The 26,923-nt window shown below is 39.6% G+C and overlaps 1 protein-coding gene across 1 annotated transcript in view; it reads right to left on the bottom strand.

Annotated features, from left to right (window-relative positions):
• Nucleotides 1–282: 282 nt before the first annotated feature.
• Nucleotides 283–26,923, bottom strand: part of FGD5 (FYVE, RhoGEF and PH domain containing 5) — a 75,405-nt gene continuing 48,764 nt past the window's right edge. The window contains exons 11-21 of the mRNA XM_005490175.4: nucleotides 23,340–23,411; nucleotides 21,790–21,858; nucleotides 16,266–16,349; nucleotides 14,668–14,747; nucleotides 11,049–11,148; nucleotides 8,818–8,955; nucleotides 7,631–7,733; nucleotides 5,494–5,624; nucleotides 3,683–3,811; nucleotides 1,866–2,014; nucleotides 283–1,143 (exon numbers count right to left, since the gene is read on the bottom strand). Of these exons, the coding sequence (XP_005490232.3) occupies nucleotides 1,107–1,143; nucleotides 1,866–2,014; nucleotides 3,683–3,811; nucleotides 5,494–5,624; nucleotides 7,631–7,733; nucleotides 8,818–8,955; nucleotides 11,049–11,148; nucleotides 14,668–14,747; nucleotides 16,266–16,349; nucleotides 21,790–21,858; nucleotides 23,340–23,411 (1,092 nt within the window). The 3' untranslated portion in view covers nucleotides 283–1,106. The remainder of the gene's footprint in view (nucleotides 1,144–1,865; nucleotides 2,015–3,682; nucleotides 3,812–5,493; nucleotides 5,625–7,630; nucleotides 7,734–8,817; nucleotides 8,956–11,048; nucleotides 11,149–14,667; nucleotides 14,748–16,265; nucleotides 16,350–21,789; nucleotides 21,859–23,339; nucleotides 23,412–26,923) is intronic.

The following is a 26,923-nucleotide window of genomic DNA, read 5'->3' as shown; positions in this document are numbered from 1 at the left end:
CCCCCAAACTCCAGAGATCTATATCCTCAGCTGGCGTAAAACACCACAGCAGTCTGACATAGGACAGGTGTGGCCACAGGAATTCCAAATTACTCCAGCAGAGCAGGTTCAGACAAGTGCATTTCAGTCCACCCAGCATATTTCAAATGCTGTGCTGGTTATGTGGATCAACTTTTGATGACATTTTTCATAACAAAAACAGCAGAAACAACAGGAGTTTTGAAAATAAAGATACAGTATTTAAATAGATGATAAAAATCTTAACACTACTAGGTAGATGTGTTAAATAAAAACTGTCTGTAGTTTAATAATAAATTAAAAATAACCTTTGGGTTTGAGTCTGAAGTATTTAGAGAGATATAATTCAGCATCTGGCTCTGTAGAGTTACTGGAGTGCATTTCAAAGTACTGCAGTGATATGAAACTAAACCTTTAATGTAAATTATATGGTGGTTTGTGTAAAATTATAAATTGATAGTAAGTAACTATGTTGGATCAAAGTGAAGTGTTGGTAGACCAGATAAATTGTGGTTTTCCTTCATTTTCTGTGGAAGCAATTTAGAATACACAGGGCATAATTTCATTCTGGTGCCTGTTAATGGACAATTAATAAATCAGGCCACAGAACTCCTTAGAAACATGAAGAAAATGAGGCTGTAGTTCAATAAAAAAATGATAAAGTGCTTTAAATGATCATTTGTTGTTTACTGCATTGTTTCTCATGTCACAGTAGACATCAAAACCAACACAATGAGATACAATAGTGCTCTGGAATAAGTAAAACTGAGTCTGTTACTTACTGTAGTCAATATTTCCAGGTCTTGATGTTAAACTTAGTTTACTGTGGGATCAGAAGGGAAGCTTATTGTACAGGCTGAACTTGCACAGACATAAAGATCACAATAAATAATCTCTTATCTTGATATTTTCATTTGCAACAATGTGTATGTAAGAAGGAAGAAAAAGAGCAAGTTGGAAACAGTTGAGATCCAGTGTGTGGGGCCAGCGGGCCTGAAATACATTGTTCAGTGTTGTAAGTCAGAAGAGTGTTGCTGGAAATGTATAAAAATCTGAGAATTTATTCCAAGTTCATTGAGTGAAAGCTGCTATAATATGGATGCTTCTTCCATGGCTTCAATCCACCTAAAAAGTAGAGGAAAGAAAAATGGTACATACAATTATTTTTTTTTCATTTTAAGAAAAATAAGTACTTTAAGAACATAAAGCATTGAAGAAGACTATATTTTCCATCCCAGCTCTAATGAGGAACAATAGTTCTGTGATTAAAGTGGGGAGCAGAGTACTGGGACTCTTGCTTTCTAGTACAATCTTGATCAGTCATTTATTGTAAAATCTCAAAGTCAGTGCTGACTTAGAATAGGAAAGATGAATATGGCAAAGTATGACTTAAAGCAACAAAACCTCCTATAAATACTGATTTCTTTTTCTGTGTCTTGGGGTGCTGGGTTTTTATTACAAATGTTGTGGCTATCTTATTATGTGAAAGCAGTAACATTAGAGTGGGAAATCCAAACAATTATTTGTGGATGAGAAAACTAAGAAATGGGTAAATTTAACATATAAATTGGAAGTTTTTCTACAGTAATCACTTTTGACAGACTTCTATCTATGACTCCTGAGGCTCAGTCTCTTCTTTACCTACAGAAGGGAGCAAGTTCTCCTTCCTGAAGGAACTGAAAAGCACCAGGTAGATTTTTTTATGTCAGTCAGGCCAGTCACATGCAATCTGGCTTAATCAAAATTCTGAAAGCTGTTTTTTCATCTGTTACAAAGGCATTCTGAAGTGAAGGAGGGAAAAATCCCCACATAAGCTCACTGGCTGATGTGGAAGTCTATCCCCATACCTATGTGCTGAATTGTTATCCTCTGCTCGGAAGCTATAAAAGAGGGTCTGCTTGTGGTAGAGATGAAAAACTGTATCCACGCTTCCTTCCTCCTTTTCTGGGGCAATGGTGAAACCCAACAAAGGCAAACTTTCTGTAGCAACTTTGTCCTGAAAGTGAAGAAGCGAACAAAAATGTAGAGAGAAGGCTTGTAACAGTTTGAGGGCTCTTTCTGAAAAGCAAATGATCCAACCCCTCTGTGACAGTTCTGCAAAAGCGGTAGTGTGGATGTTCTGCTGGACACATGGCTTTTAACCCAAACAGGAGCAGTGCCTGTGTACTGCACATGTTTTACCTACTCTGAGTCTTGAACACTAGCTCTCAAAGTCCAGTTCTTCATGATCGTCCATGTGGCCATGAAGGTCAAATTAGCCATTCGTTTAATGGCTGCCTTTGACATTATGGTCCAGGAGACAAACTTGAGATTACTAAGAGTACAGCAGCAGTTCTGAAAGCCTGAGACTCACTTCCAGTTATGTTTATTTCAATCATTTTTATTTGCTGGCTGCAAGTAGTGGTTCTTTTGGTACCTTGTCATTTCTTTTCACAGCGTGAGTGAATTTTTTAGAAATCTGCTCTTTCTCAAGCTGCACACACGCCTTCCAAAAGGCTGCTTGGAAATTTCCCAGTTAGTAATGCAATTAATCATTAATTTACTCCCATGAATTTAGCATGGCAGACACAGCTTTGTATGAGTCAAAGAAAACCATAAGCCTTAATGAAATTGCAGTAAGCTGCTAGTGATAGCTGCAGTTTTTGGTCACAACGTTTAGGTAGATTATATGTGTATATTGCCTTTGTCTCTGCTTTTAGAAGGTAAATTGCAGCCTAGGAATGTAAAGTAACCCATTATTGCTTTTTTCCTATTGCAAAATGAGAAATAATCACTTTTTAGGTTAAAAGAGACAAGGCAATTGTGTTGGATACAGAATTTGATGCTAACGGTCTGAACTGCTGGCTTTGGCCATGAATTCTTTTGTGACTCAATCTCCTCATCTGTTTAAAGGGGATAACATTGCTTCATGTAACCAGCACAGGGGTGGTGGCAATTCAAGTTTAAATATCTGATGTTTGCGAAGTATTCTAAAGGCTTAAAGTACCAAGCATTGCTTTGACAGGTTTTTGCATTCTATATCCTTTATTTGAGCAAAATGAATTTTTATGGTTTTGCTTATGAAATCTGTCAATTATAACCAAACTTTATATCACACTTCAAGTTCATCTGTATTACAGCTATTATATAATAAGAAAAGGGATAAAATACATAAAAATTATCTAGCTGATACCCAGCCTCCTTGACTGTAAGGAAGAGCTTGCAGGCCAACACAGAAGGCATTGTTCTCACTTCTGCCTCCTGTCTTTCTCTGTTGGTGCTAGTTGGACAAGCATGTCTTATTCATATTTGCCAAACTACAAGGTCCTCCTCCCCACCCAAAATGGGTCATAGTACTCTCCCTCTACAAAAATATGTGACAGTTACTAAGTGCACCAGAGAATATGGAAGGATTTTGAAGTCTTTAGGTGTAAATATGTATGTTAAGGTTCCCAGCGGTTGACAATTTAAAATAGTATGAATAATAAGAAATCAAATAATGAAGGGCAGCATGTGACAGGTCCAGGTAGGACTGTGGCCAAGTCAGTCTGTTAGGACCAGGTCTCAGTAGCAGGTAGTTGGAAGAACTACCATTTATGCCTTTCCCATTTACTGGTCTCCTGCCTGTAGGAAGCAAAGAAGGAGTCTCAGATAGAAAACTATTTCAAGACAGATTACACAGTACCTCGTTTGCTAGGTAGGTGTAGAGGACTTTGCCTTTGATAACAAACCAGCGTTTCTTCCAGTGTCTTTTGCCTCCCTTACATCTGCTGAGGTAACCACTTATGGTAGCTCCCTCTCCTGAGGCTGCCACCTGGAGCACAGAAGGACAAATCAGGATTTGTAACAGTAAAGTTTTTTCCCCTCTTGATTATGCATGTTTGCATCACACCAACCACTAAGTGAAACCTTAAAAGTATTGATACAGAAAAATATAAGCATGCTATTATTGTTCTATTTAACTGTTTGAATATTTATAGGTAAACTTAATTCTCAGTTACTCCAATGGAAAATATGCAGTTGAGTTATTATTGAGGTCAGTAAGATTACAGTTGTTTTCTGAAAAGCTAAACTTGTCCCTTTTCCCACATCTGGTGGCTTTGGGGTGCTTTTCATATTTTAAAAGTACATGCTTCCAGAAGTGAATTAGGGTCTTGTAGCTGAACACTTTTAAGACGTAGGTATATATAGGGCCTTGTTATGTTTTTATATTAATTTATGTTAATCACTTTGGTAATGACTTGGTTTCATTTTTGAAATAATATTTCTGAGAAGACTTGCTCCTCTTATAGAAATATTTTGAAGTCTGAAGGCTTAATGTTCTCAAAAATCCAGGTTTTGAGTAGATGGAACTATACACATGCACACAGAGAATGCAGTGTACATCATTAGTTATAGCAGTAAACTATAGTAGTATTGGATTTGGAAACAAAGGACATAGATTCAAAAGCAGCTTTTGTAACTCTAATACAAGAGATGACTGAGAATTAAAATAGCAGTGTTTTGCAGCAGAACAGAAATGTTCCAGGACATGGAGTAATGCTATTGTGAGATAGTTCATGTTAATAAAGATGTGCTGCTTCCCTGTGGGTAAAAAGGTGATTTTTTTCCTCATGGGGTTGAAATTCTGCCTGCTAGTTCTTTTAGTACTCAATTTTTGTGTTTGTATTATGTGCTTATATCTTTGGCACGGTTTCATGAACAAACCTCAAGAAATTCCAGTGTCTCGACTGCACAATAAGTTCAGCAAAATGTTTGCACCCTAGTCTCTTTAATACAATGATAAATGCCTGCAGAAATGGGAGTGCCTTACTGTACTCAAGTTCAGTGGGCAGTTTAGCTACCTAGAATCAATCATCAACATGATTGGCACCTTGTTCCTGGAAAGAATACTAACACAATTGGAGAAATCATGTCCCCATTGAAATTGGTGGAAATTTTGTTTACATTGGCGAAGTCAAGATTTTACCCATTTGATTTGAAATAGTTTTGTTTGAGCTGGAGGGGAAGTGCCTGGTGAAACATGCATGCTCTTGAATTGACTGCCAAGGACTACTCACTAAGTAAGTCTATTTCCTAAGTGTTATTTTATTTCTCTTGAAATCAAAGTAAGATTTCAGAAGTAAGGGCCTTCTTAAGAAAGGTAACTGATGACCAGTATATTGTGCTCTGTTGATCTGCCCTCTTGTTCTGTCTAGTACCTTGAAAGCATTTTAGTTTTTTCAAGACTTCATAGGCTGATGAGCAAATTAAAGTACCATACTCTCCCACTCTCTCAGTGGGCTCAAGACACTTCTGTGGTATCTCCAGAGCTCAGAGTATTTTTGTGTACACTACTGTGAAAAGCAAAAAAGAAAAAAGAAATTGCATGATGAAAGTAAACCAAGGCATGTGCTGAGCCCACTGCACACAGTATAATTTAAAAACATAGCAGCTGAAATATGAGCACACACTTTTCTATAGTTCCTTGCCTTTCTCAGGCAGCTTGGTTCCTACCTCCATGAGAGCTGAAGGGATTTTCTTCTGTTTCTTAAAAGATGAATAATGAATATTGTGGAAAACAGAGGAGAAGGCACTGCTTGAACACCTAGATGAAGCTGGAGGGAAGCTCACACTTAGTGGTCGCTCTGCAAGATTAAGAAAATTCAGAAAGGGAAGGGGGAAATGGATAAGTTGGTATATATCAGGCTAGGGTAGAGACATGATACACTAATATAAATAACTATGGAACATGCAATGCCTCCTTTACACACAGTTTTTACTTCAGCCTTTCTTTCAAATCACCTTTTTAAGTCTGATGAATGGGTTCCATGGCACCCTCAGTTAATGGTACTAACCTAAAGTTTCTTGAAAAGGCCTGCAAGAAAGCTGACAAAGCTCAAAACACAGCTTGTTTTCTTCTTGTTTAAAATGAGCATTAAGCAAATGGTTTTGACATCTTTCTCCTTTATGTTCTGTAACACCTTTCCAGGATAGATTCACTAATGCTACGTTCTTTCTGTATGAACCATTCATTATCTTTGAGTTGTACATGGGAGACAGAGTTATTCTGTACCTGAAAATTTCCATTAGGCCCATGTGTCCGAGTTAATATCTTCATGATATCACTTCTGGCAACACATTATTTGAAAGCTCTTAGTAAAGCATAGCATTAGTTTAGCACAAATCTTAGTTACTGTTTCTGGACACACATTGGCTTGGGGATGCTTTTTTTGACTGTTGTGACAGCATCTGTTGATGTGTTTTTTTGGCTAGCATGAATTTCTTTAATCAGAAGGGAAAAACGAAGCTTCATCTGTCCATGTCTTTTTTTCCTGGCAATGTAGTAAGCTTACTGTTAGAGACTATCTACATGAGTAGTTGTGCAAGAAAATTATTTCCTGTTCACTCTCTGTTCATATATCTGTAACCCCTCTCCCCCTTTTGTCTTTTATTTGGATGTGTACTTAAATCAGAAGAGACTTATTCAGTAGGATAATAATACAAAGTTCTAGATAGGCAGTAGCTCTTCTGCATTGAATACATACTTTCATCTATAGCTAGATAAACTTGCCTTGTAAAGCATCTCTTAGTGACTCTGCACTTAGCTTTAGTATTTCTTTTTGTAAAAGCAACAACATGGATGAGGACAGTGAAGAACCACAAAGACATGTTTTATTTTAATGGATAATTAATTGGAAATGACAGGGAATAGTTATCACCTATAATTACATCACAAAATAAAATAGTTCAGTTAGGAAGAACCTACAACAATCTAGTCCAATTGCTTGACCAATTAAGGGTTGCCCAAATATTAAAACATGTTATTAAGGGCATTGTTTAAATGTCTCTTAAACACTAACAGGCAGGGGGTATAGACTACCCCTCTAGAAAGCCTGTTCCAATGTTTGACCACCCTCTGGTAAAATAAAGGTTTCCTCATATCAAGTCAGAGCCTTCCCTGCTGAAGTGCTGAACCTTTCTCATGTGTCTTGTCACGGGAGCAGAGGGAGAAGAGATCAGCACCACTGTTTCCATGTCTCCTCCTCAGGAAGCTTCCGAGAGCACCTTCCAGACTCCTTATCTTCAAAGGAGGCAAACTCAGTCCTCAGCTGCTCCTCGTAGGACCTTGTTTTTATCATTATTCTGGTTTATCCAAAGGCTAAGGGAGGTCTCACAGAACTGGCTTATAATCACACAATCCCAGAATGTTTTGAGTTGGAAGAGACCTTAAACTTCATCTTGTTCCATCCCCTGACAGGGGCAGGGATGCCTTTCACTAGACCAGGTGGCTCCAAGGTCAGTCCAACCAGGCCTGGAACACTTCCAAGGGACAGGGCAGCTGCAGCTTCTCCAGGAATCCTGTGCCAGCACCTCATCACCCTCCGAGCAAAGAATTTCTTCTGTGGAGCTAACCTAAGTTTCCTCTGTTCCAGTCTGAAAAAATAGTTTGCTAAACTTGATTTTATGGCTCACTAAGCAGTTTTAGCTGCTATAGAGCCTGGCTCTCCCAGAACCTCAGTACACATGCCGCAAACTTGAAATGAGGAGTACTATTTAACAAAACACAATTTAGAAGACAGGTCCTAAATCATCCCCATTATACAAGTTGGAAATAGATTTGTCAGTTTTGTCAAGAATGAAGGAATCTTACCTCTTTTCTTAAGTTCCACATAGCAGCTATCACAGACTTTGGCTACTTGATCTTTGAGGTACTTCATAGGGTACTTGTTCCTTGAACAATTTCGACATACAATCTGTTTCAGCAAGAGGAGAGGCACATAAATACAATATAAGTTTATAGATATGCACATACAAAACAAATCCCCTGAGCTGGCTGGGAGAGGAAGTTGGATAGTGGACCAGACATGGCTCCCTCCTGAATCTGTGGCAGTTGGGAAACGCCTACTGATTGAAATGTGATTGCTGTAGCTTTACACTGTTGCAAGCCAAGCAGAATTGGTCACTGTATTTGGTTGCACGCCATTGCTGTGTCCTTCTCTCCAGGAATTTACACCTTCCCACCACTGAATCACAGAAAGACACCTTTAATATGACTTCTGTTTTCGTAGCTTTGTAAGTAACATTGTTTTCTTAAACAAGTTTGTGTGCTCCTCCAAACCCTGTGTATGTACAGATTGATTTTCTCAGTGGAATTAGGAAAAAAGATTAAGTTAAACACTTTTTTATCCTATCAAAAATTGCTGTTTGTTTTATTAAAATAAATTTTAAAATCAGCTAAAAGACAGCAGTGGTTTAAAACAGGACTGCAGTTTTATGTATACAGGCAAATCTTTTTAGTCAGAGGTCTAGGGATAAAACCAGGAAAGCTTATAGATCCCCTGAGCTTTAGGGCAAAAGGCAATAGCTCTTTGGAGCACAGAGGAAACAGTCCCTTTAAGTCACCGATCGAACCATGCTCTACTGCTGAGTTTCTTCACTTTCCTTGGAAGATCATTTTGCCAGCTGTTATTAGGGACACGACATGGAGTAGTTGTGCTACTGCTCTGGTCCAGAACAGAGCCTGTACTTTTAGTCTATTTCTTCATTGTCTCTAGAGCTAGCTGTGTGTTAGATAAAAGGGCTGCACTCAAAAACAATTATCCTGTCAGCCTTTAACAACTAGCCTTTAGGAGGTAATTTGACCTTAAGGAAAAGTTACTGTTATCCCTTCTAGTAACAGTAGAAACCTAACTAGGTAATTTAGCAAAGTGCTCACTGGTTCTGTTAGAAGTCGAATTGTCCTTTTGATGTTGCTATAAATTTTCAGATTACAGCAGCGGCCGCCAGTGTCCTAGTGATGTGAATAAAACCCCCTTGAGAAGCTGGCACAGCTCTTACCTTCCCGCAGGCATGGCAATGATGTCGCCTCAAAGTGAGGGTAAAGTCACAGCCACAGTTCATGCACATCATGACATGGGACACGGGCACCAGTGTAGGAGGCCTCTCACCCAAGGGTATTCCAAGCCTTTCCCTTAGCTTAAAATCAAAGAAGAATAAATGAAGAAGCATCCACACTTCCTAAGTCCACTTAGTCAGCCCTGTTGCATTACATACAATTCTCTCATTTCAGTCTACCTTCACTTACTAAGATCCCCAAATTTTCTCATTCTTAATGCACTTCTATAAGTGGCATACAGCTGCTTCAGCATTGAAAGACTAGCACACACTGCTATTAAAGCGAGTCACAAAAAGTAAAAATCCACATAAATCTATTTTTGGTCAGGCCCTGACACTTTTCCACATCAGAAAAGTATCTGACTAATTGCATATGAAAATTGCAGGTAGGAACATGACTTAAAAACATGTTTTTGTTAGCAGTTTTTGAAATGATATCCAAAAAAAGCTCTACAACCTTAAATCGAAAAAGCCCCTGAGCTCATTGTCATTACACCTTGGGATAGCTGTGTGATAAGGGAAGGGAGGATAAAGAAAACAGTAGAGCCAAAGATGAATTTACCCCACTCCAAATCTGATCCATGCTTTCTGGTTGATCTCAATATGTGTAAGCAGTTTTAGAAAATGTATTTACTATTCCTAGTTCTTGAAATGCATCACATGGCAGTGATGCTCAGGTGCCTTTGCTCCAAGCCCAGGGAGCCACGATCAGTGTGGAACTAAATGCAAGCTAACAAGGTGTGCTACTTCAGGTTCAGCACCAAAGTATTATGAATGCCCCATTGTGATTTCACAACTGCTCAGCATTTTGCACAAGTAGGACAAATTTTGTGCTTTTGAAGGATTGTTTTCTGTATGGAAATTAGGCTTCTGCCGACACACAGGATCTAAACACAGACAAATCAAATTCCTCCAAGTTTCTCCATGCGCGCATTCAAGCTTATACCAGATGCAGAGATGCAAAATAAATTATTGCTTCATTTGTTGAAAAAGGATTTGGTTTAGATTAAACTGACTAATTTCAAATGTTTTTTCTGTTAAATATTTGAAAGTAGATTCGAATACAGGCCAGAAAAACAAGTCCAATTTGTTTTTGAATTAATTTTTTACTTTCTGATGTCTTAAAAAAATAATTCATAGAATGGTTGAATTTGGAAGGGAACTCTGAAGGTCACCTGGTTCAACCACTCTGCTCAGGCAAAGCCACATAGTGGCAGTTGGCAAGAACTGTGTATGGGTGTCTTCTGAACATCTCCAAGGATGGAGACTCCACAACCTCCTCAGGCAACCCTGGGTGCCAATGCTCAGTCACCCTCAGGGTGAAAAAGTGTTTGCTGCTGTTTAAAGAAATTTCCTGTGTTTCAGTTTGTGGCCACTGTCTCTAGTCCTGTCACTGGACACCACTGAGAAGAGCCCGGCTTCTTATTCTTTGTGCCCTCCAGGTATTCATACAGTAGATGATCCCTGAGCCTTCTCTTCTCCTGGCTGAACAGTCCCAGCTTTCTCAGCCTTTTCTCCTATCTGAGGTTCTCCAGTCCCTTATCAGCTTTGCTGCCCTTTCTTGACTCTTCCCAAGGTTTCCACGTGTCATACTGAGGAGCCCAGCATTGGACACAGCACTCCAGATGTGGCCTCACCAGCACTCTTCTGTATTTAGTAAAACTGGGGCTCTATGTAATCTAAAATAGCTTTTTAAATTTTTATCAGATGCAGGTTTTGCCTCCTTAACTGGGAGTAGAATAACTGAAAATAATGAGATAATAATATGCATAATTGCACTGGTATAATTTCAATATTGCTGGTGGGGTTTGCACTGATAGTGACTTTATTGTTTATATGATATTAGTGTAACTAATGGGTAGGTTTTTTTTTAATCTGTGAAGTTTGTAGCTATTTTTAATAGATCCAAAATAACTACTTGTTTGTTGTTAGGACAAAACAATCTTCCTCCAGAAGAAAGAAGCAAAGGCCACAGAGTATGGAGTGTGATTAATATTTCAGAGGTGGCCCATGAGCTGTGATGAGTTTCACTGTTCAAGCTTGGTATGCTTATTTAAATGAAAATAGAATGTATGGCTACTAGGAACTCCATATTGTTCAACCCTCCTCCTTTCATGTCTCTGTCTTTCTCTCCCTTCCCTTTTCAAGCATTGAAAGATTTGGCCTCCTTTTACCTCCACGCTACTGTGGAAAGTCGAAGTCTTGTGAGCTTTGCAGTCATCTGGGATGTGTTTGGTGATGCAGCTGTACCAGTCATCCCTTTCTGAGCAAGAGCTGGGGAATGAAATACAGCAGAGCAGTCAATGCCATGTACAGCAGGGACTGAAACAAACTGATCAGAGGAGAAAAGTTTCACTTCATGAATGTTTGCTTTTCCCCACAATGGCACTGAACTTGTAATTTTCTGACCAGGAACAAAACTGACTGTTGGACATATTCATATGTTGGACATGTGATGATTAGTGTAGCTCCATGCTTAGGACTGTGACTGAGAAGGAACCAAATACCCAGAAATTTTTTCAAAGTAGTCTCTGGCTTTGCTATAAGCTGCTCAATCCTGGATCACACAGGACAATATGAAGTGGCTCTTTTTGTCCTTGTCTGGCCTATCTTTTAGGGACTCTAGTGCATAGAGTGTTGGCATACAGGGGCTGCTCAAATCAAGCGTGTTTATGCCCATCTCTACAGTGGGCTGCTTAGGTGAATTGCATATCGGGAAATGCAGAAGTGTATTGCCCACGGTAGAGTTGTGAATGATTAATTTTCCTTTAGCTTCTTCATAGACAGCCTCCAGTCTCCTGGAACAGAAGAAGCCAGGATAGCAATTATTGAAGGAAGCTGGGTGTTCCCTGGAGTTGCAGTTACCTGTGGAGGCCAGTAATTCTCCAGACTGGCCCCTAGATGCCCCCTGTGGACAAGGCAAACCAGCGAGCACTTGGCATTTGCCTGCTAGTCCAGCTGTCTGCAAAAACCAGCAGGGTGGGTTCCTGTTATTTTACGGATGCATTTGCTGTGTTACAGCTGTGAGGTATCCTGCCTGTTTTAGCTGTTTTTTCTGCTGTGATTTCAAACTGTGCACTTCCTGTTCATCTGAAACTCTGCACAGCTCTAGCAGTTTCTAGCCTGTCACTGGAGAGAATGCAACTCAGTGTGGTCTCCCCTTTCCAGATTATACCAGCCACTCACATTAAAGCTACCCACTAGCCTTTGTTGTAAAAACTAGCAGTGGTATCATTGCCAGCTGCTGTTCAGCTGTGATTTCCTCACACTGTCCTCATGAAGACCACCAAACATGACATCTGAGAACAACTTGTGTTTATGGTCTCAAAAAAAAAAAAAAAAAAAAGGAGCACAAAAAGAGAGGAAATGCCAGATTTCCAGATTTTCTTGATGATCTTTGACTTGGCATCCCTCTGCACTATAAGCACAAACACCTTGTCTGACAAACATCAGCCTGTGCAAAATTCAACAAGCCTGGAGCAGAAACTCTGAGCTAGTGTATGTACTACAAATGGGGTAGCTGCTTCTGGAAGTGAAGGAGCTAAGTTACAGGAAATCACCTCTGTCAAGAGTCACACTACTAGTCACAGAATCCCAGAATGGTTTGGGTTGGAAGAGACCTTAAAGATCATCTCATGCCATGGGCCTGCCATGGGTGGGGACACCCTTCCCTAGACCAGGTTGCTCAGAGCTCTATTTAGCCTAGTCACTCCTTATTACTACCAAAGTTATTACCTGTCAAATTACACTTTCTAAGAAATCTGAAGATGTCTGTATCGTCCAGACAAATCATGTTCACTGCCTAGAAAACACTAAAAGAAGTCCTGATTTTCCTGATTTAAACATTTGTCTTGCTAATTCTTTAATGGAAATTCTCTTCACTTGAGAATTAATATATGATTAAAAAACCTGAAGGAAACACAAAGGAAATCATGGCCCATAGAGTGGTGGAAATTAAAGCCACTTTAGGAAAGACAGGTAAGAAGGACAACATAGCAAAAGTCTGTATCTAATTGGCCCCTTAAGCCTCTTTTCCACTCAATTAAAAATATCTAGGAAGTAATTAGCAATTTTTAGTGACTAAATGTGGGAATAACACCCATATGCTGATAAGTAAAATCAATTATGTCAATTTGCATAGGCTTGTTCTTAATTAGATATTTGACTGGTTGCATGAAAGCTCAGCAGAGTTTTTGCTGAACCTCTGACACTCAGAAGCTCAGCCCTTAATCCACCATTGCCGCATTTGGTCCTTGTAGGATTTTTGGGATGCATCTTCTGTGCTGAGCTATCGGTTATCCATGTCAGCTCACATATTCATCATTAAGCAAGCAGAAAGAGGGGGTTAAGTTGCCAGTGCATTTCACTAGACAGCAGGGGACATCCACAGAACAAAGAAATTGGACCAGGATGGGATTTTGTCAGAGCGCTACCACTATCACTTTAATTTAGCCTTGCAGGAGGTAATATTGACTGTGTTATCCTAATATTTTCTCTGGTATTTTATATAAGCACCACAGAGTTATACCTGTGTCCAAAATTAATATTTTTGAAATGTAAATAAACATATAAGAGCATATGAGCCTTCTCCATAAAGATGTTGCGCTCAAATCTGTTAGTAGCTCCCTGCTAAACCAATAACATGGCTCTTCAGGTGAATGAGCCATTTTCAGCAGGAAATGCTAAGACTTTACAGTACTATCTGCTCATACAGCCATGCTGACTTCTGAGTTTTGGTCATCCTTGGTCTACAGCCTTTAGTGCTTGGCATTCATGTTGTATTTACTCAGTTCACTCACCTTGTCTCGTACAAATATAAAGGCTTTGAGGTTTTCACTTTGGTTGTTAACCACTGGCCTATAGTGCAGCTTGCAGCCCCTCAGTGTGAGCAGTAAAATATAGTCTTTAGAGATACTTGAAGCCTTCTGCACTTTTCTTCACGTCTTTGGTGCTTCTTTTGGTGAGTGTAACAGGCCAAGGATGTTCTGCAATGGAGTTAGCAGAGCGTGCTGGCTACTGGCTCACTGGTATCTCATTAACTCTGCCAGCCAGTTCCAAAAGGAGGAGGAATAATTGTTCTTGGGTGACTTTTGGCAGATTGGTCACAGAATGAGCAGCACAAGGAGACGGAAGGGGCTCTATCCCAGCCTCTGTCCTTCTGTTATCAGAAGGATAATCTTAGTCTCAGGTGCTGGTTCTATCTACAAACAAACACAGCTCACAGTTGCCTCAGATACTTTATTTATCCTAATTAAGCATGGACTTGATATGAGTACAAAAGGCAAAGAAGCAACCTAATAATGCAAGCACAGTGCATCCCAATCTGCTCACTAGGGATGACAACTTCATTTGGTCTGAGGAAAGGGGACATGCAACAGAATTTCCCCTCTGCAACACAGAAGGACTGTACACATCTTGCTTTTATAATTGGCAGATAATTCATTATTATATTTTGAGGAATGTGAAGAGTGTGGAGGTCTATGGAAATCTCAGATATGTTTGTGAAAGGAAATGGACCAAAAGGCTTTAACTGGTAGCTGAGCACTCCCCACAGACGGTAAGTGCTCTGGGAAGGATGAGAGCTCCGAATGCTGATTCTGAGTAAGAAAGTGCCATCCCTGTCTTTTTCTGGCACTGTGTAATTTAGGAAGTTGCCTGTGTTTCTAGGCATTCTGTTGCATGCTGTAGTTGCAGACTGATGGTGGGAAAGTCAGTACTTAAAAGCACTGAAGACCTTGTTATTTGGAAGAATTGATTTTAATACCCTCTGCCATGGACATTTGGGAACACTACCTTGCTGACAGGGTCAGGCAATGCTCATCATATTCAATCTTCAGGATGTTTTGGGCTTTCTCTATCACTGGGCGACTGACCTAGAAACAAATGCCATGAACATGAATGTGGACATGAGTTAAACTGTCTATAATCAATAAACCACACAAATTTCAATGCATATGACCTCTTATATCCCTACCATCTGTTTCATATTTTAATGCAAAAAGATGGGCATTAGGGTTTTTTGTATTGCTGTTGTAATGAGGTATGATCTCTATTTCAACATGATGGTGTGCTGAAGGGAAAAAAACCCCATAATCCAGCCTATAAGGAAGGATGAAGTATCTATGAGGGTTCAGTTTTAATATGACAAACTTAGGAGATATTTAGTCTGCCAAGTGTCAGAGCATTTTGGTCTATGCTTGTAATGAATAGAAATCACTTTTTTTTGATGTGTGGGCATTATACAGTGAAGCACCTCAGCGAATGCCTGCCTGCAGCAAGGCTCTGTAACAGAAAAAAAAAAAAACCAAAACCAAAAACAAAAAAGCCAACTTAAAAGCTACAGCTCAGCTAAAATTTTTTCCCTACCATGGAGTATATTAGTAGCCTGCTAATAGCAACAGCCGGTGAGGAGAAACATAGGTTCATAGTTTCATACATTTTTATTAACAAGCACCATTATGTTACTCACTCAGTATTTCAAATGTATCTCAGTAAGAACTTGCTCCACAACTCCTTTTCACTAAACAGTAGAATATTTTGGCAATTCCTAGGAATTTCTGGGATCCTTAAGTTAGTTTTAAACTCTCAGGTCCCTGGGGTGATCAACCCGTGCCACTTTTTCACAACACCTTAAACTTCCTATGTCATTCCACTGAAATTAATGATTAGTAGTTCTCATTTTGTGTGTTTTCTAGATCATCGGACTCTTGACTTTTCACTTCAAATCCTCTTTCACATAAAAACAACCTGGAATATTAGTTATAGAATAGTTATGAAGATCCAATAGATCTCTTTGGCCCACTATTTCCTGTTGCATAGGTTCTGGTGCCAATGAATACTTAGGGAAAGAGTGTGAGGACAGCTTAATTGTGTTTGCAATTTATAAATTTATTGAAGAAGAAGCTGGTTTCATATCACTACATGAAATTGTTCCCAATACACTTCTTCCCCATAAAATTGCTTTTTGAACCATTTATGCTTTTGATGAAAACAGTTAAAAGGCACATGAAAACCAGCCATGTGTCAATTTTGAGTAGCAGGAGTTTAAAACCAGGCAGACTAAGCTCCAGTGAATATATTGAAAGGAAAAAGAATGCATTGGCTGGAGACAAAATGAGATAATAAATCTTTTCTGTTTCATGTTTGGAGGGTAACTGATTTTGGCTTCTATTATTTATGCAGTCTGAATAAGGCTGTCATATTAAGTCACAGACTTAGAGATAGCATTTTTGTTTGTTTTCTACTGGTTTTCCTTCTGTTTCCTGTAAGAGACAAGGGAATGCTGTGATAACAGGTCTCTCCCCTCTTTCCCATTGCTTGGTATGAAACATAAACTAGCAAAGCACCCTATAAAACTTTAATTCAGCCTTTTAATAGAGATGAAGTATTACCTTCATGCCTGATACAGCCCAAGTGTTTTTCAGTCGGTATTTGCCATCCTTCTGGGGGTATGTATACAGCAGAACATCATTCATCTATATGAAAAGAAAGACAGAATCAATAATTTGCAATATGGCTTGCAGGCTTGCCTGCTTGCCCATTCTCCTGGGGTGTATACCGGAACAAGCTGTAATTTGATGAACTGCTGGAACTGTTACCTAACCCTAACCCTTTCCTAATATCCAGCCTAGCCCTCTCCTGACAGCTTCATGCTGTTCCCTTGGATCCTGTCAGAGCAGAGACTAGTGCTGCTCCTCTACTGCCCCTCCTGAGGGAGCTGCAGACCATGATCAGGTCTGACCTCAGTCTCCTCTTCTCCGGGCTGAACAATTCAAGTGGCCTCAGCCACTCCTTGTATAGCTTCTCCTTCAGATCCTTACCCATCTGTGTGTTCCTCCTTTGGATGCTCTCTAACAGTTTTAGCTCCTTATGCTGTGGTGCCCAAAACTGCTCACAGTGCTCCAGGTGAGGCTGCCCCATTGCAGAGCAGAGCAGGACAATCCCCCCCCTTGCCCAGCTGGTGATGCTGACCCTGATGCACCCCTGGACATGGCTGGCCCTCTTGGCTGCCAGGGCACTGCTGACTCATATTCCAGTTTTGCTGACCAGGACCCACAAGTCCCTCTTCACAGTGCTGCTCTCCAGCACCTCATTGCCTAGTCTACACTAAAGGTTTTCCCCTCCCCAACACTAGTCCTTGTTAAACTTCGTATGGTTGGTGATTGCTCATCTTTCTAATTTGTCCAGGTTTCTCTGCAAGGCCCCTCTGTCCCCGAGGAAGTTGACAGCTCCTCCCAGTTTAGCATGACTGGCAAACTTACTTCTTATCCCTTAGAGTCCTGCATCCCTGTTATTCACGAAAATATTAAAGAGCACTGGCTCTAAAATGGTCCCTGCAGTACCTGGGCACTAAACCCAAGGAAGTGAACTCCTGAGAGAGATTTTCAGGATCCTGACATAGTCTGCTATGAGGCTTCCTGAATAGCAAACTCAATTTTTTAAATGTATTTTAGAAGTTATATATATCTTTAAAAACCAGCTTATTTTTTTATTGCTCTTGATAAAGGATGACATTATGGTGTACATCATTAGCATGACGACTTTGCTTAATATCCCAAGATTTTAGTAAATGTTACTTTGCTCTTAACTGCCCATTTTTTTCCCCGTCCTTTTTTTCTCCGCTATTTAGCAGTAGGCTGTGATTTGGAGGTCTCACTAGCTACAATTTGACATGGTGAAATCATGACAAATATTTCAAAGCTTGTGAAGCAAGGCACACATATTCATGAAGAAAGAAAGGGTTTGCACTCACTGCTGTTTCCTTTGCAAAGACCTTAGTGATGGCCATATGAATGGTATGGACAGAATTAGTATTAGTACCAGTGGTTTCATGCATTCTCCTGCTTCAACTATTCACTGTTCCCTCAATCAGTGAAGACTAGCTGATGATAAAAGCTGATCTTGCAGCCTCTCAGAAATTTGCGCTAGAGGAGATGGACTGCTAGAATCCTGTGGGAAGATTCCCAGACTGCTCAGAGTTTGATATTGGACCACATACCCTTTTTCTGCACAGAGAAAGAAGGATATGTCTCATCCTTTGTTCCCTTTTTTCCAGTAACTGCTTTCCTTTCGTCCCACCTTCTTTTTGTAATTCTCTCTGTTGTGACAGTACCTAAAAACGTTACAGTCAATGCAAGTTTTCTAACCTACAGTGTTCAAGTTGATTGATCCAAACAAATTTAAGCCCTGCTAAACTGCTGGCATCCATACATAATATAGTCTCTTTCTAAAATCTTCTACTGTGTGTTTGTTTTTTCTGAATGTTTTAAAGGCTATCTAATTATGAACCCTGCCTTCTTCCATTCAAGTCGGAGTTAAACATGCCCTCAAGTGTCAGTGGATCAGTCTGAATGTGTGCTGGAGCTGTGTTTTCCAAGCTGTGACTCCAAAAATCTCCTATACTTCAACCCTGCCAGATACAGCATTAAACAGTCTCCCATTTGATAGCAGCTTCCTGCAATCCATTTTCAAAACAAGTGGTCTTTGTAGAGAAATTCTTAGAAGGGTGAGATAAGAGACAGGCTCTGAGTTGCAAAGTCTTGTGGTGAGGGGCAGTTAGGGGACCTGCCAGTTTCAGCAGTCCATACTGTGCTGCACAGAGGCCACAACATCCTTGTAAACAGAGACTGGACTCAGGAAACAGACACACAGCAAAACTCACAAAACATCCTGCCAGGAAACACTAGGTTCAACAATACCATCAGCCTGCACAAAACAGCCAGCTCAAGTAACATTTTGATACACACAACATACACCTGCAGAAACATTTGAAATTTATCTTTACACTGTCATGCATATATGTGCTGTGCAGAGACATACAGTGCTCCTTAGGGGTAGATAAATATTCAGAGCACACCACTAAAGCACACTTTGAAAGCACAGGCCAAGTAGAAGCCTAGCACACACCAAGTTTTACAGCCTATTCTAGCTACAACTTCAGTTTGATGGCCTCATCTCCTGGGATGTGTAGGAATTAAGTTCTCAGGGTTATCCTTCGGTGTGTACTCTTGCTCTGAAATTCTCTCCAGTTCCTGATCTTGATTTAGCTTTAGTCAGAGCAACTTCGCTACTAAGAACTTCAGAAAATGCTCTTCATGTAAAAATCTCCTTGGGATAGTGAAGGTAAATACACTTATTCCACCAAAGCCAATTGATGGAATACATGTTATCTTCTGGTGATCTTTTTGAGTCACTGCTGACATGTGAAGCATTAAAAAGAAGTTCTGAAAGGTATTTTTGTTAACAGACAAACCTGAGTTTTGCAAGTGGCTGCAAAGGATTACAATATGGTCATTAGAAGATAAAGGCCTATAATAAATGTCAGTTTTAGGAGAAAATGTTTAGGAAATTATTCTAGTCTTGGGGTTTTGTCATGGATTTTTCTTCCACAGAAATCAGTGAACCTGAAGGTAGATATTTGCCAATAAGTTTCAAGTAGTTTCAATGATCTAGTCACTCTCTCCCTGCCCCTACTGAAGATACAATACAGAAAGCCTGAAGTAATTGCAACTTCAGCATGTTAGATCAGGAAATAAGCCAGGTTTATGCCTCTTGGTTCTTGAAAGTGACCATTATGACTAGCTCCACCCCATTCTTTGCATGACAGCACATTTGGTCACAATTTGCCTTGCTGACTGAAAGGAAGAAAAAAACCCACTGTTTCTGGATAGTGAAAGCGTCTATTAACAAGACACTGGCTACTGTAATGTCTCCAGCTGTCAAGAGACACTTCTCTCTCTGCAGTTAACATCTGAACTTTCCCCAGGAAATAGTTTCTAAACTAGAGTGTGCCAGAAAGTAATTTCTGTGCTTGGTCTGTTCCAGTAATTTTGGCCTCTTGTGACTTATGACCTTCAAGATGATACAACCATTTTGGATAACTTAAAATTTATGTAAGTTTATTCCATGTGTAAATTACTTTCCTCTCAGTGTTTTTTATCAACTTGATTTTATATCTTCCTTTAAAATTCTCTGTATCAGTTACAACAGCTAAGTTTGTAGCACTTCCGTTTTTGCTATAGTAATGGGTTATGATGACAGCAGCAAACACATTGGAAGATTAAAGGGTAGCGATGTCTTGGAATTTTGCCCCAGCTTTAGCCACAATTCCAAAGTAATTTTGAACACTAGCAAAGGCAAGCTCTTCAGAAGAGAGATCAGTAGGAATGTAATTTTCATCTGTTATTAAGTGGTTATCAGTGGACCTCAGAGTTACTGCTGCTGAGAACATTGTTTCTTAATGCCAGCTCCTGGAGTTTCTGGCATAGCCTTTTTCCTGTGACTGCAACAAAGTCGTGATTCTACATGGGCTTTAGGTAACCATAGGTGTAGGCTGGGCTTTGACTACAAAGGCTAGGAGGAGGGCCGGGCTTGCCCCTAGGCCTGATCAAGAAGAGTTTAGTGTAGTGAAAGTTTGAGTATTGGGAAGTATGTATTTGACATTTATTGCACTTGTTACAGTCCATTGATGCTGACTCTGTAAAACAGAACTGCAGCTATCTCACATTTGAAGATTTGCATGAAATCCATAATTTTCAGTACATGAAAGTCTGAATTTTCACAGAAACCACTGAAACTATCAAAATAGTGCAGCACCAGCACTTCATCCCATCCCATCTGATCTTTGATTATGATGGCAATATGTGATTGAGGCAGGAAAGAAGCTTGTGCATACACTCATGCACAAATAGGAGTTACAAGTAAGAGGGAGAAATATAAAGGATTAATGCAAATTATATGGCTTCTGTAATAAGCCATGTCTCTGCCTTACAATGATCCCATGGTGAAAAGCTGTCAGCATTTAAAGGCAACAGCAAATACATATGCCAGGCAAATAATTAATTTATTTTAAAATCAATTCTGCAAGCAATATTGTAATGTTAATAGCAGCAGTAATTCTCAGTTCTTTATGGCTTTTTTCTGGGAGGGAGCTCTGAGGAATTTTTCAAACATTAACAGGTCAGCAGGTAACAAAGTTCTAAGACACAGGTAAGTATCATAATCCCCTCAATATTGAAAAGTGTATAGAAATATGTGTGGTTACAAAACACGCTACCTGAAAAGTTGAGAACAGAGCTCAGGAGCCTGGAGTCTCAGATATTCTCTAACTGCTCAAAGGAGTGTGTGATGCAAAATAGAAAGCATAAGTGATCATAGCATATCTCCAACAAAACAGTGGGATTTCATCAGTTTTGATTTGATTATGATGGCAATATGTGATTGAGGAGGGAAAGAAGCTTGCGCATACACTCATGCACAAATAGGAATTACAAGTACTTGCAGGAGGGTTGTGGACCCTTGTAAAGGGTATTCCAGCCAAGTGATGATAATGATAATTTTTCCTAATTATCCTAGAAGAATGTTGTAAAGTGTCACTGAAAACTGTCGTTCTAATCCACACTAGGCTGGAGGTGTGTGTTTAGAGGAACGACACTGAGGCAATGCACACAATTATCAGGACAGCAGGAGCTAAAAGCAAGTTCTTCAGTTTCAAAGATCCCTCCCAAGTGTGACCAAAGGAAATTTTCAGCTACTTCAGCAGTAGGGTATTCTCTCTTGCTCCTGATTAAGTCTTCAAAGGTCTTAGGACTTTCAAGTGTGTAGCTTAATTCCTGAAGGTTTTCAGGAGTTCTCATCTTCCTCATCCCCTTGAGAACTTGCACTTCTTGGCAGAATTACATCCCGGTGAAGGCTGTATGTAACTGTTGCACAACCGGAGGATTGCACAGCCCATATTTCTGTATGGGTGCCAATGGGATGTGAGAAAGGACTACAGCCCTGTCGGCAACAGGAACTAACTCGCTACATCACTGTTGATGGTTAAATGACTTGCAGCCTAAAATCTCCCAGGTTTCAGGGTTGCATAAATGCATTGAAATATATGAGAGAAACAGTAAAATTTAAAAAAAATCTTACCAAGAACAAATGTCGAGGATGCCTGTTTTTGCCAGAGACTTTCATCAGCGTTCCCTCTTTAACAAAGATCTGAAGGAGAAAACAGCAGATTGTAATCCTGAGATTTCATTCTGAATCTTTCTGAGAAAAAAAGAGTATTTGTCCTCGGGAAGGAGCTACGCCAACACCATTCATCAGCACAAGAAGACATAGATAGCCTCAACGCTTGTTTCTAGCCTTACTCTGTATGATCTGGCTTAGTCTTTGCCTGGGTTGCTCTGCTACCCTTCATGGCTTGCATTTGTGTCAGTACAAAATGGGCTGGAATCCCACTTGTCCTCAGCCCACTCTTTCTGCACTGTGGACTGTGCTCAGAGGTGATTGTCACAGGTTGAAAATTAACATGTAATGAGCTTTCGAAAAGAATTCTTGTCTTTAAAAGTCCTCTGAAATAGGCAGACCTGAGAAAACCTGAAACCTTGGGTTTTAGTATGCTACACCATCTTAACTATACCTCCATATATAATTTGTATAATTTTGCAAGCACAATACTTTTTCAGTCCATCTCATTACTTAGTATGTAGGTAGGACTGTGTAGGTAAAAGCAGCTAAACCAGCACACTAGAACTTCATTGCAGCAATGTTTGAAAAAGTCTGCCATAACTAACTGAACTACATCAGTGGATTAACACTCATGTGCCCTTTTCAGATGGAGAACAGAATCTAGTGTACTTCTCCACTCTAGAATAGTTTATAATCAAAGAGACAAATCCTGTAAAATCTGTATGCTGGGCTTTGCAGAATTTGTTAAAGCATTACCTGGTAAGGGCAAGTGAGAATACGGATGTTAGAGAGAAAAATATTTGCAATATTTGGCTGATGAGTATTCTTATGCTTTGAGTATGCATGCTTTGAAAATTGCTTCATGAATTTTGTTAAAGATATTGGTGGACTGAAGGGAAATTCAGAGTTGCAGACCTCAGGAAAGAAATCTTTTGAAGCATAGAAGCAGGTTGGAGCTGAGGGAACTGGACAGGTTTGAAAGTCAGAAAAAATTTGCATTTGATGTGGATAGCAAGACAGCTGTACACTCTCTCATGTTTCTGTTGATATGTTGCTTAAAAACACCATCTTATATTAAAAGTACCATGGGTCAATGGTGAAAATATAAAATTGAAAAAAATTTAATTGCCCTAATTTAAGATTCTTAGCCAGCTATATAAAGAGGCTTTTCAGGCTGAAAGCAATTCCTGCTAGACTTGCAGCCTTTTGATAGGAGTATATAAGGAGGAAAGCAGTAGCTCCATCACTTGGGGTGTCTGAGGACTGCTGAAGTGAAAAGCCAAAAGGCTGCTCTATGTAAAAGCAGAGACAATGCATATCTTTCTCAGCATGACCTTATTTTTGTGCACTGCCAAAGTGACGTTTTTTACACAAACCAGTGCTCCAACTTGTATCACAATAGCTCAGTAAACAACATCTGTAGTCATCTCAAACATGGCCATCCACATGGAGATATTGCTGGCCAGAAAGAATACCTTTATCAGCGTAGGTTTGCCAGCAGCACTCACCCTTCCTGGCTGGAGGAGGCCACTCTGCCCTCTCACACTGTGTTCAATGTGTACTAGCTTCTGCAAGTTTTCCTGGGAGAGAAAAACAGCATTTAGGAGGCTGCATGGAGACTGTTTTTATAGAAGTGGGCAAATTTCCCCTCACCCCTCCTCACCGTTTTATTTCTTTAGAACTGGTATTACAGAATTAGATTTCAGAGAGAGCTGAGACCGAAGATTTACACCCAGAAAGTCTTCTTCCTGCCTTATGGATTTTACAGAATCTCATCACCTGCATTCACACCTGCTGTGACCTTCTACCATTCTTTTACCTGTGATTCCCCAGTGTACCTTCCAGAGGAACTGCTAACTTCATATGGTATTTTTACATTGGCTTCTTTGCTGACTTTCTGGCTCTATGAACTAATAAAATAGGGACAAAGTACAGTATCTGCTCTGAAGGCCTTTGCATAAGAGCCATGACACCAATAATCCAAAGCATGCTTTGATACTTTCAGACTGTTGCTAGGTTTATCTGAAGATTTACATTCTGTGATAACAGATTAATGCCTTTGCAATAGGGGATGTAGAGGGTACACTAGTAAGCAGGCAATGAAGCTGCATTTCTGTTTGGATGCTCTGCAAAAACCAGGAAGTTTATGATTCAACTCTGATACTATTAACTATTTACCTGGCCTTAAGGCACAGTCAGTCAGTGGGCACTGGCACCAGGCATGAACTTATCCATGAAGATGGTAAATAAGATTAATCTAGATAAATCTGTGCTCCCATAAAGAAAATCAGATGAATGTAAGAAGGAAGAAGGGATGTCTGTACCTTTGCGATATTGCTAGTCCTTTCAAATCTCCTTCCATTTAGCAGATGAGGCTGTTCAAATAGAGGCTTGTGCATAGCATTCAGCTGCGGTTTTTATCTGATCAGAACAGTAGAATAAGCTACCCAGGAGAAGTGAGTCCTCACTGGAATATGCCTAAAAATTAGGAGTCTCCTATCTAAGTCTCCTAGACTATAGAGCCACGTATCCTATATCTTCAGTTATACACCCAGATAAACTACAGACTAAGGACCATACTTGATACAGCTTTGTGACCTGACAGCCTTTTAGAACAGCTTTCTGCTTCAACAGGCAATGTTTTCCTTTGCTCCATTGACTGGCATTAATATACCTCTGGGATTAGTGAGACATGATTAGATCATACACTGTATCTACCTGGTACAAATCAGTCATGTCTACAAGATCAGCTAACTGAGAAGGTTATCACAGATACCAGAAGGCGCATATCCAAGTTAACATGATGATATGTCAAGGCTGATTTACCCTGGATTTCAGCTAACACAATTAACATACCTATCGAGGCTTGCTTTTTGAATAAGCCTGAATTCTCCCTATCTTACCACTCTAGTGAAATATTGCACTTGTTTAGCATGATACTTAATAAGTAACTGGGTGTTAAATACATGGAAATACCTACAAGCCTACAAGGCTTGACAAGCACAGGGCCTCACTGTGCCCATGCAACATAATTGACAGTTGACACATTTTCAAGAATTTGAGATGTCAAGTATCTCTTTTGCAATGCAGGAAGCAACAAATGGATTTTTTCAGGTCACTTCTAAAATACTATAGGCAAATAAAATAGAATCAACATATAAAGCAATAGCACAAGAAATATCAGGGATCATGGGACAGCTAACTTTTGCAAAAGGTATTTGCAAAGGACTTTCCTGTCACTGAAGGGTATTTTAGCCTGGCAATACCTGTCCAGTTGACAGCTTCCACAATGAAAACCTGTTTTTCATCTGCAGAAAAAGCAGTGTTCTCCTGTGAGCACACTCATGCCAGCGCTACTTCTACTTATCTGTATTTCTACCAGAGAAGTTGCAGCAGCCCAGCTTCTCTCAGGACTGCTGGCAGAGGAGCCTCTTGAAATGCTGATGTTTGCAATATGGACACATGTTCACCAGGAAACAGAGAAGTATTGAACTCATTTCCTGAAGGAAGTCAAACACGCAAAACATGTGAAGGATAGTGGTTTATCTGGGAATGTGGACAGCTGAGGCAGGGCATAGTTTCCTGTCAGTTCCCCAGAATTCTGAGTTTATATAGCTTTTTTCATTGGTCTTAAAACTATCACTATTCTTCTTTCTAAGATCCTTCACAATCCTACAATTAAGGAATAAAAGCAAAGCTCTATAGTACTGCAAAAGTGGGTGTCAGAAATACTGCTGTGGCCATTTTAGCAGTGAACTGCAGGTTCCATAATTTTATCCTGACGTCTATACAGCAGGAACACCTCCCCAAGGAATTCACCAGCTGTTAATAGCAACAGTGATTTATAGCTCTCAGCATCTCAGGGCCTCTAACAGATTATAGACATTCAGAGAGCAGTACAAACCCTGCTTAGTTCATCTCCTGGAATTACAGATAGACATAGACTCTGTGGTGATGGTGTGCCTTGTACTTCTTTTTGTACATCTGTAACTTGAAAGTAATATTTTCGTATATGGTGAAAATGCTGTAGAGAAGGTTTTGTCATAATTTGCTTGAAAATCCTGGGTTAATAGTCCACAGGAAAAACTGCTAGAGTCTTATTATCATAAAACAACAAAAAAAAAGCTAATAATGGGTCACTGATATTCTATAGAAAATGTAGATCCTAATTCAGTGCTCCTATGAGATTTTTGGAGTGTTGTTTGATGAGCTGGTACACAGGAACAGAAATCATCTTCCTTCCAGGTATACGCCAAGTCTAAATTATTTCTTAGAAATTCAGCCAGGTACATGACAATTTATTAATGCTCTAGAACAAGTGGCATTGTTCAGTTTCTTCTGTAATTAGAGTAATTATTTGCTTTTATGTTTTCTTTTTTTTAAACTGAGAGAAAGAAAAGATGTTCTGGTTGTGGCTTTTGTGTCTGGGATGTTAATTCAGGAGGACAACCTCTGATTTAGCAGAAAATTGAACTTTGTTTCTCATGAACCTGCGTTTTCACAAAACCCTCCACATTCACACAAAAGGGAAAGAACAAAATTTTGTTTCATCTCTTCCATAACAAAGTTTTGAAAAATAGTAAATGTGCTCTTATGATACAATAAAAAATAAGTGTAAAAATATATCTGGAATTTTTGAATCGAATTATTCCACAACAGACATTATTTATAGCAATTATTATACAGTCTGTGACATGTGTACGACTCAGATGATACAATGACATTCTTCAAATTGAAGCATGGCTTAGTAGAGACAAAATGATTTCATGGCAATGCAACACAAATTTGATTTTGGCCACTTACATATACTTCTGACTTCAGAAAAGTATTTCTATAAATATCCGATATACCTGAGTGAAATCTAAGGAAGCAGAGGTGCCAGGAATGTGTGACCTTGATCTATTTGAACTGAGCTCTTAAGAGTTCTGAACCTCTAACACAGATATCCCTAAAGCTCTGAGATTTTTCTGGAAGGTTTGCATGAGATCTCAGGTTTTGGATGAAATATTTATTTTGGTACAAAGACTGCTCTAATAATGGGAAAATATGATTATAAATTCTTTCCCTGAGGAGAAGGAAAATCAGAATCAAA

Source organism: Zonotrichia albicollis, chromosome 12 (assembly GCF_047830755.1).
Source record: "Zonotrichia albicollis isolate bZonAlb1 chromosome 12, bZonAlb1.hap1, whole genome shotgun sequence".
In the NCBI taxonomy this organism is placed as follows: Eukaryota; Metazoa; Chordata; class Aves; order Passeriformes; family Passerellidae; genus Zonotrichia; species Zonotrichia albicollis.
This window is presented reverse-complemented; position numbering and strand designations above follow the sequence as displayed.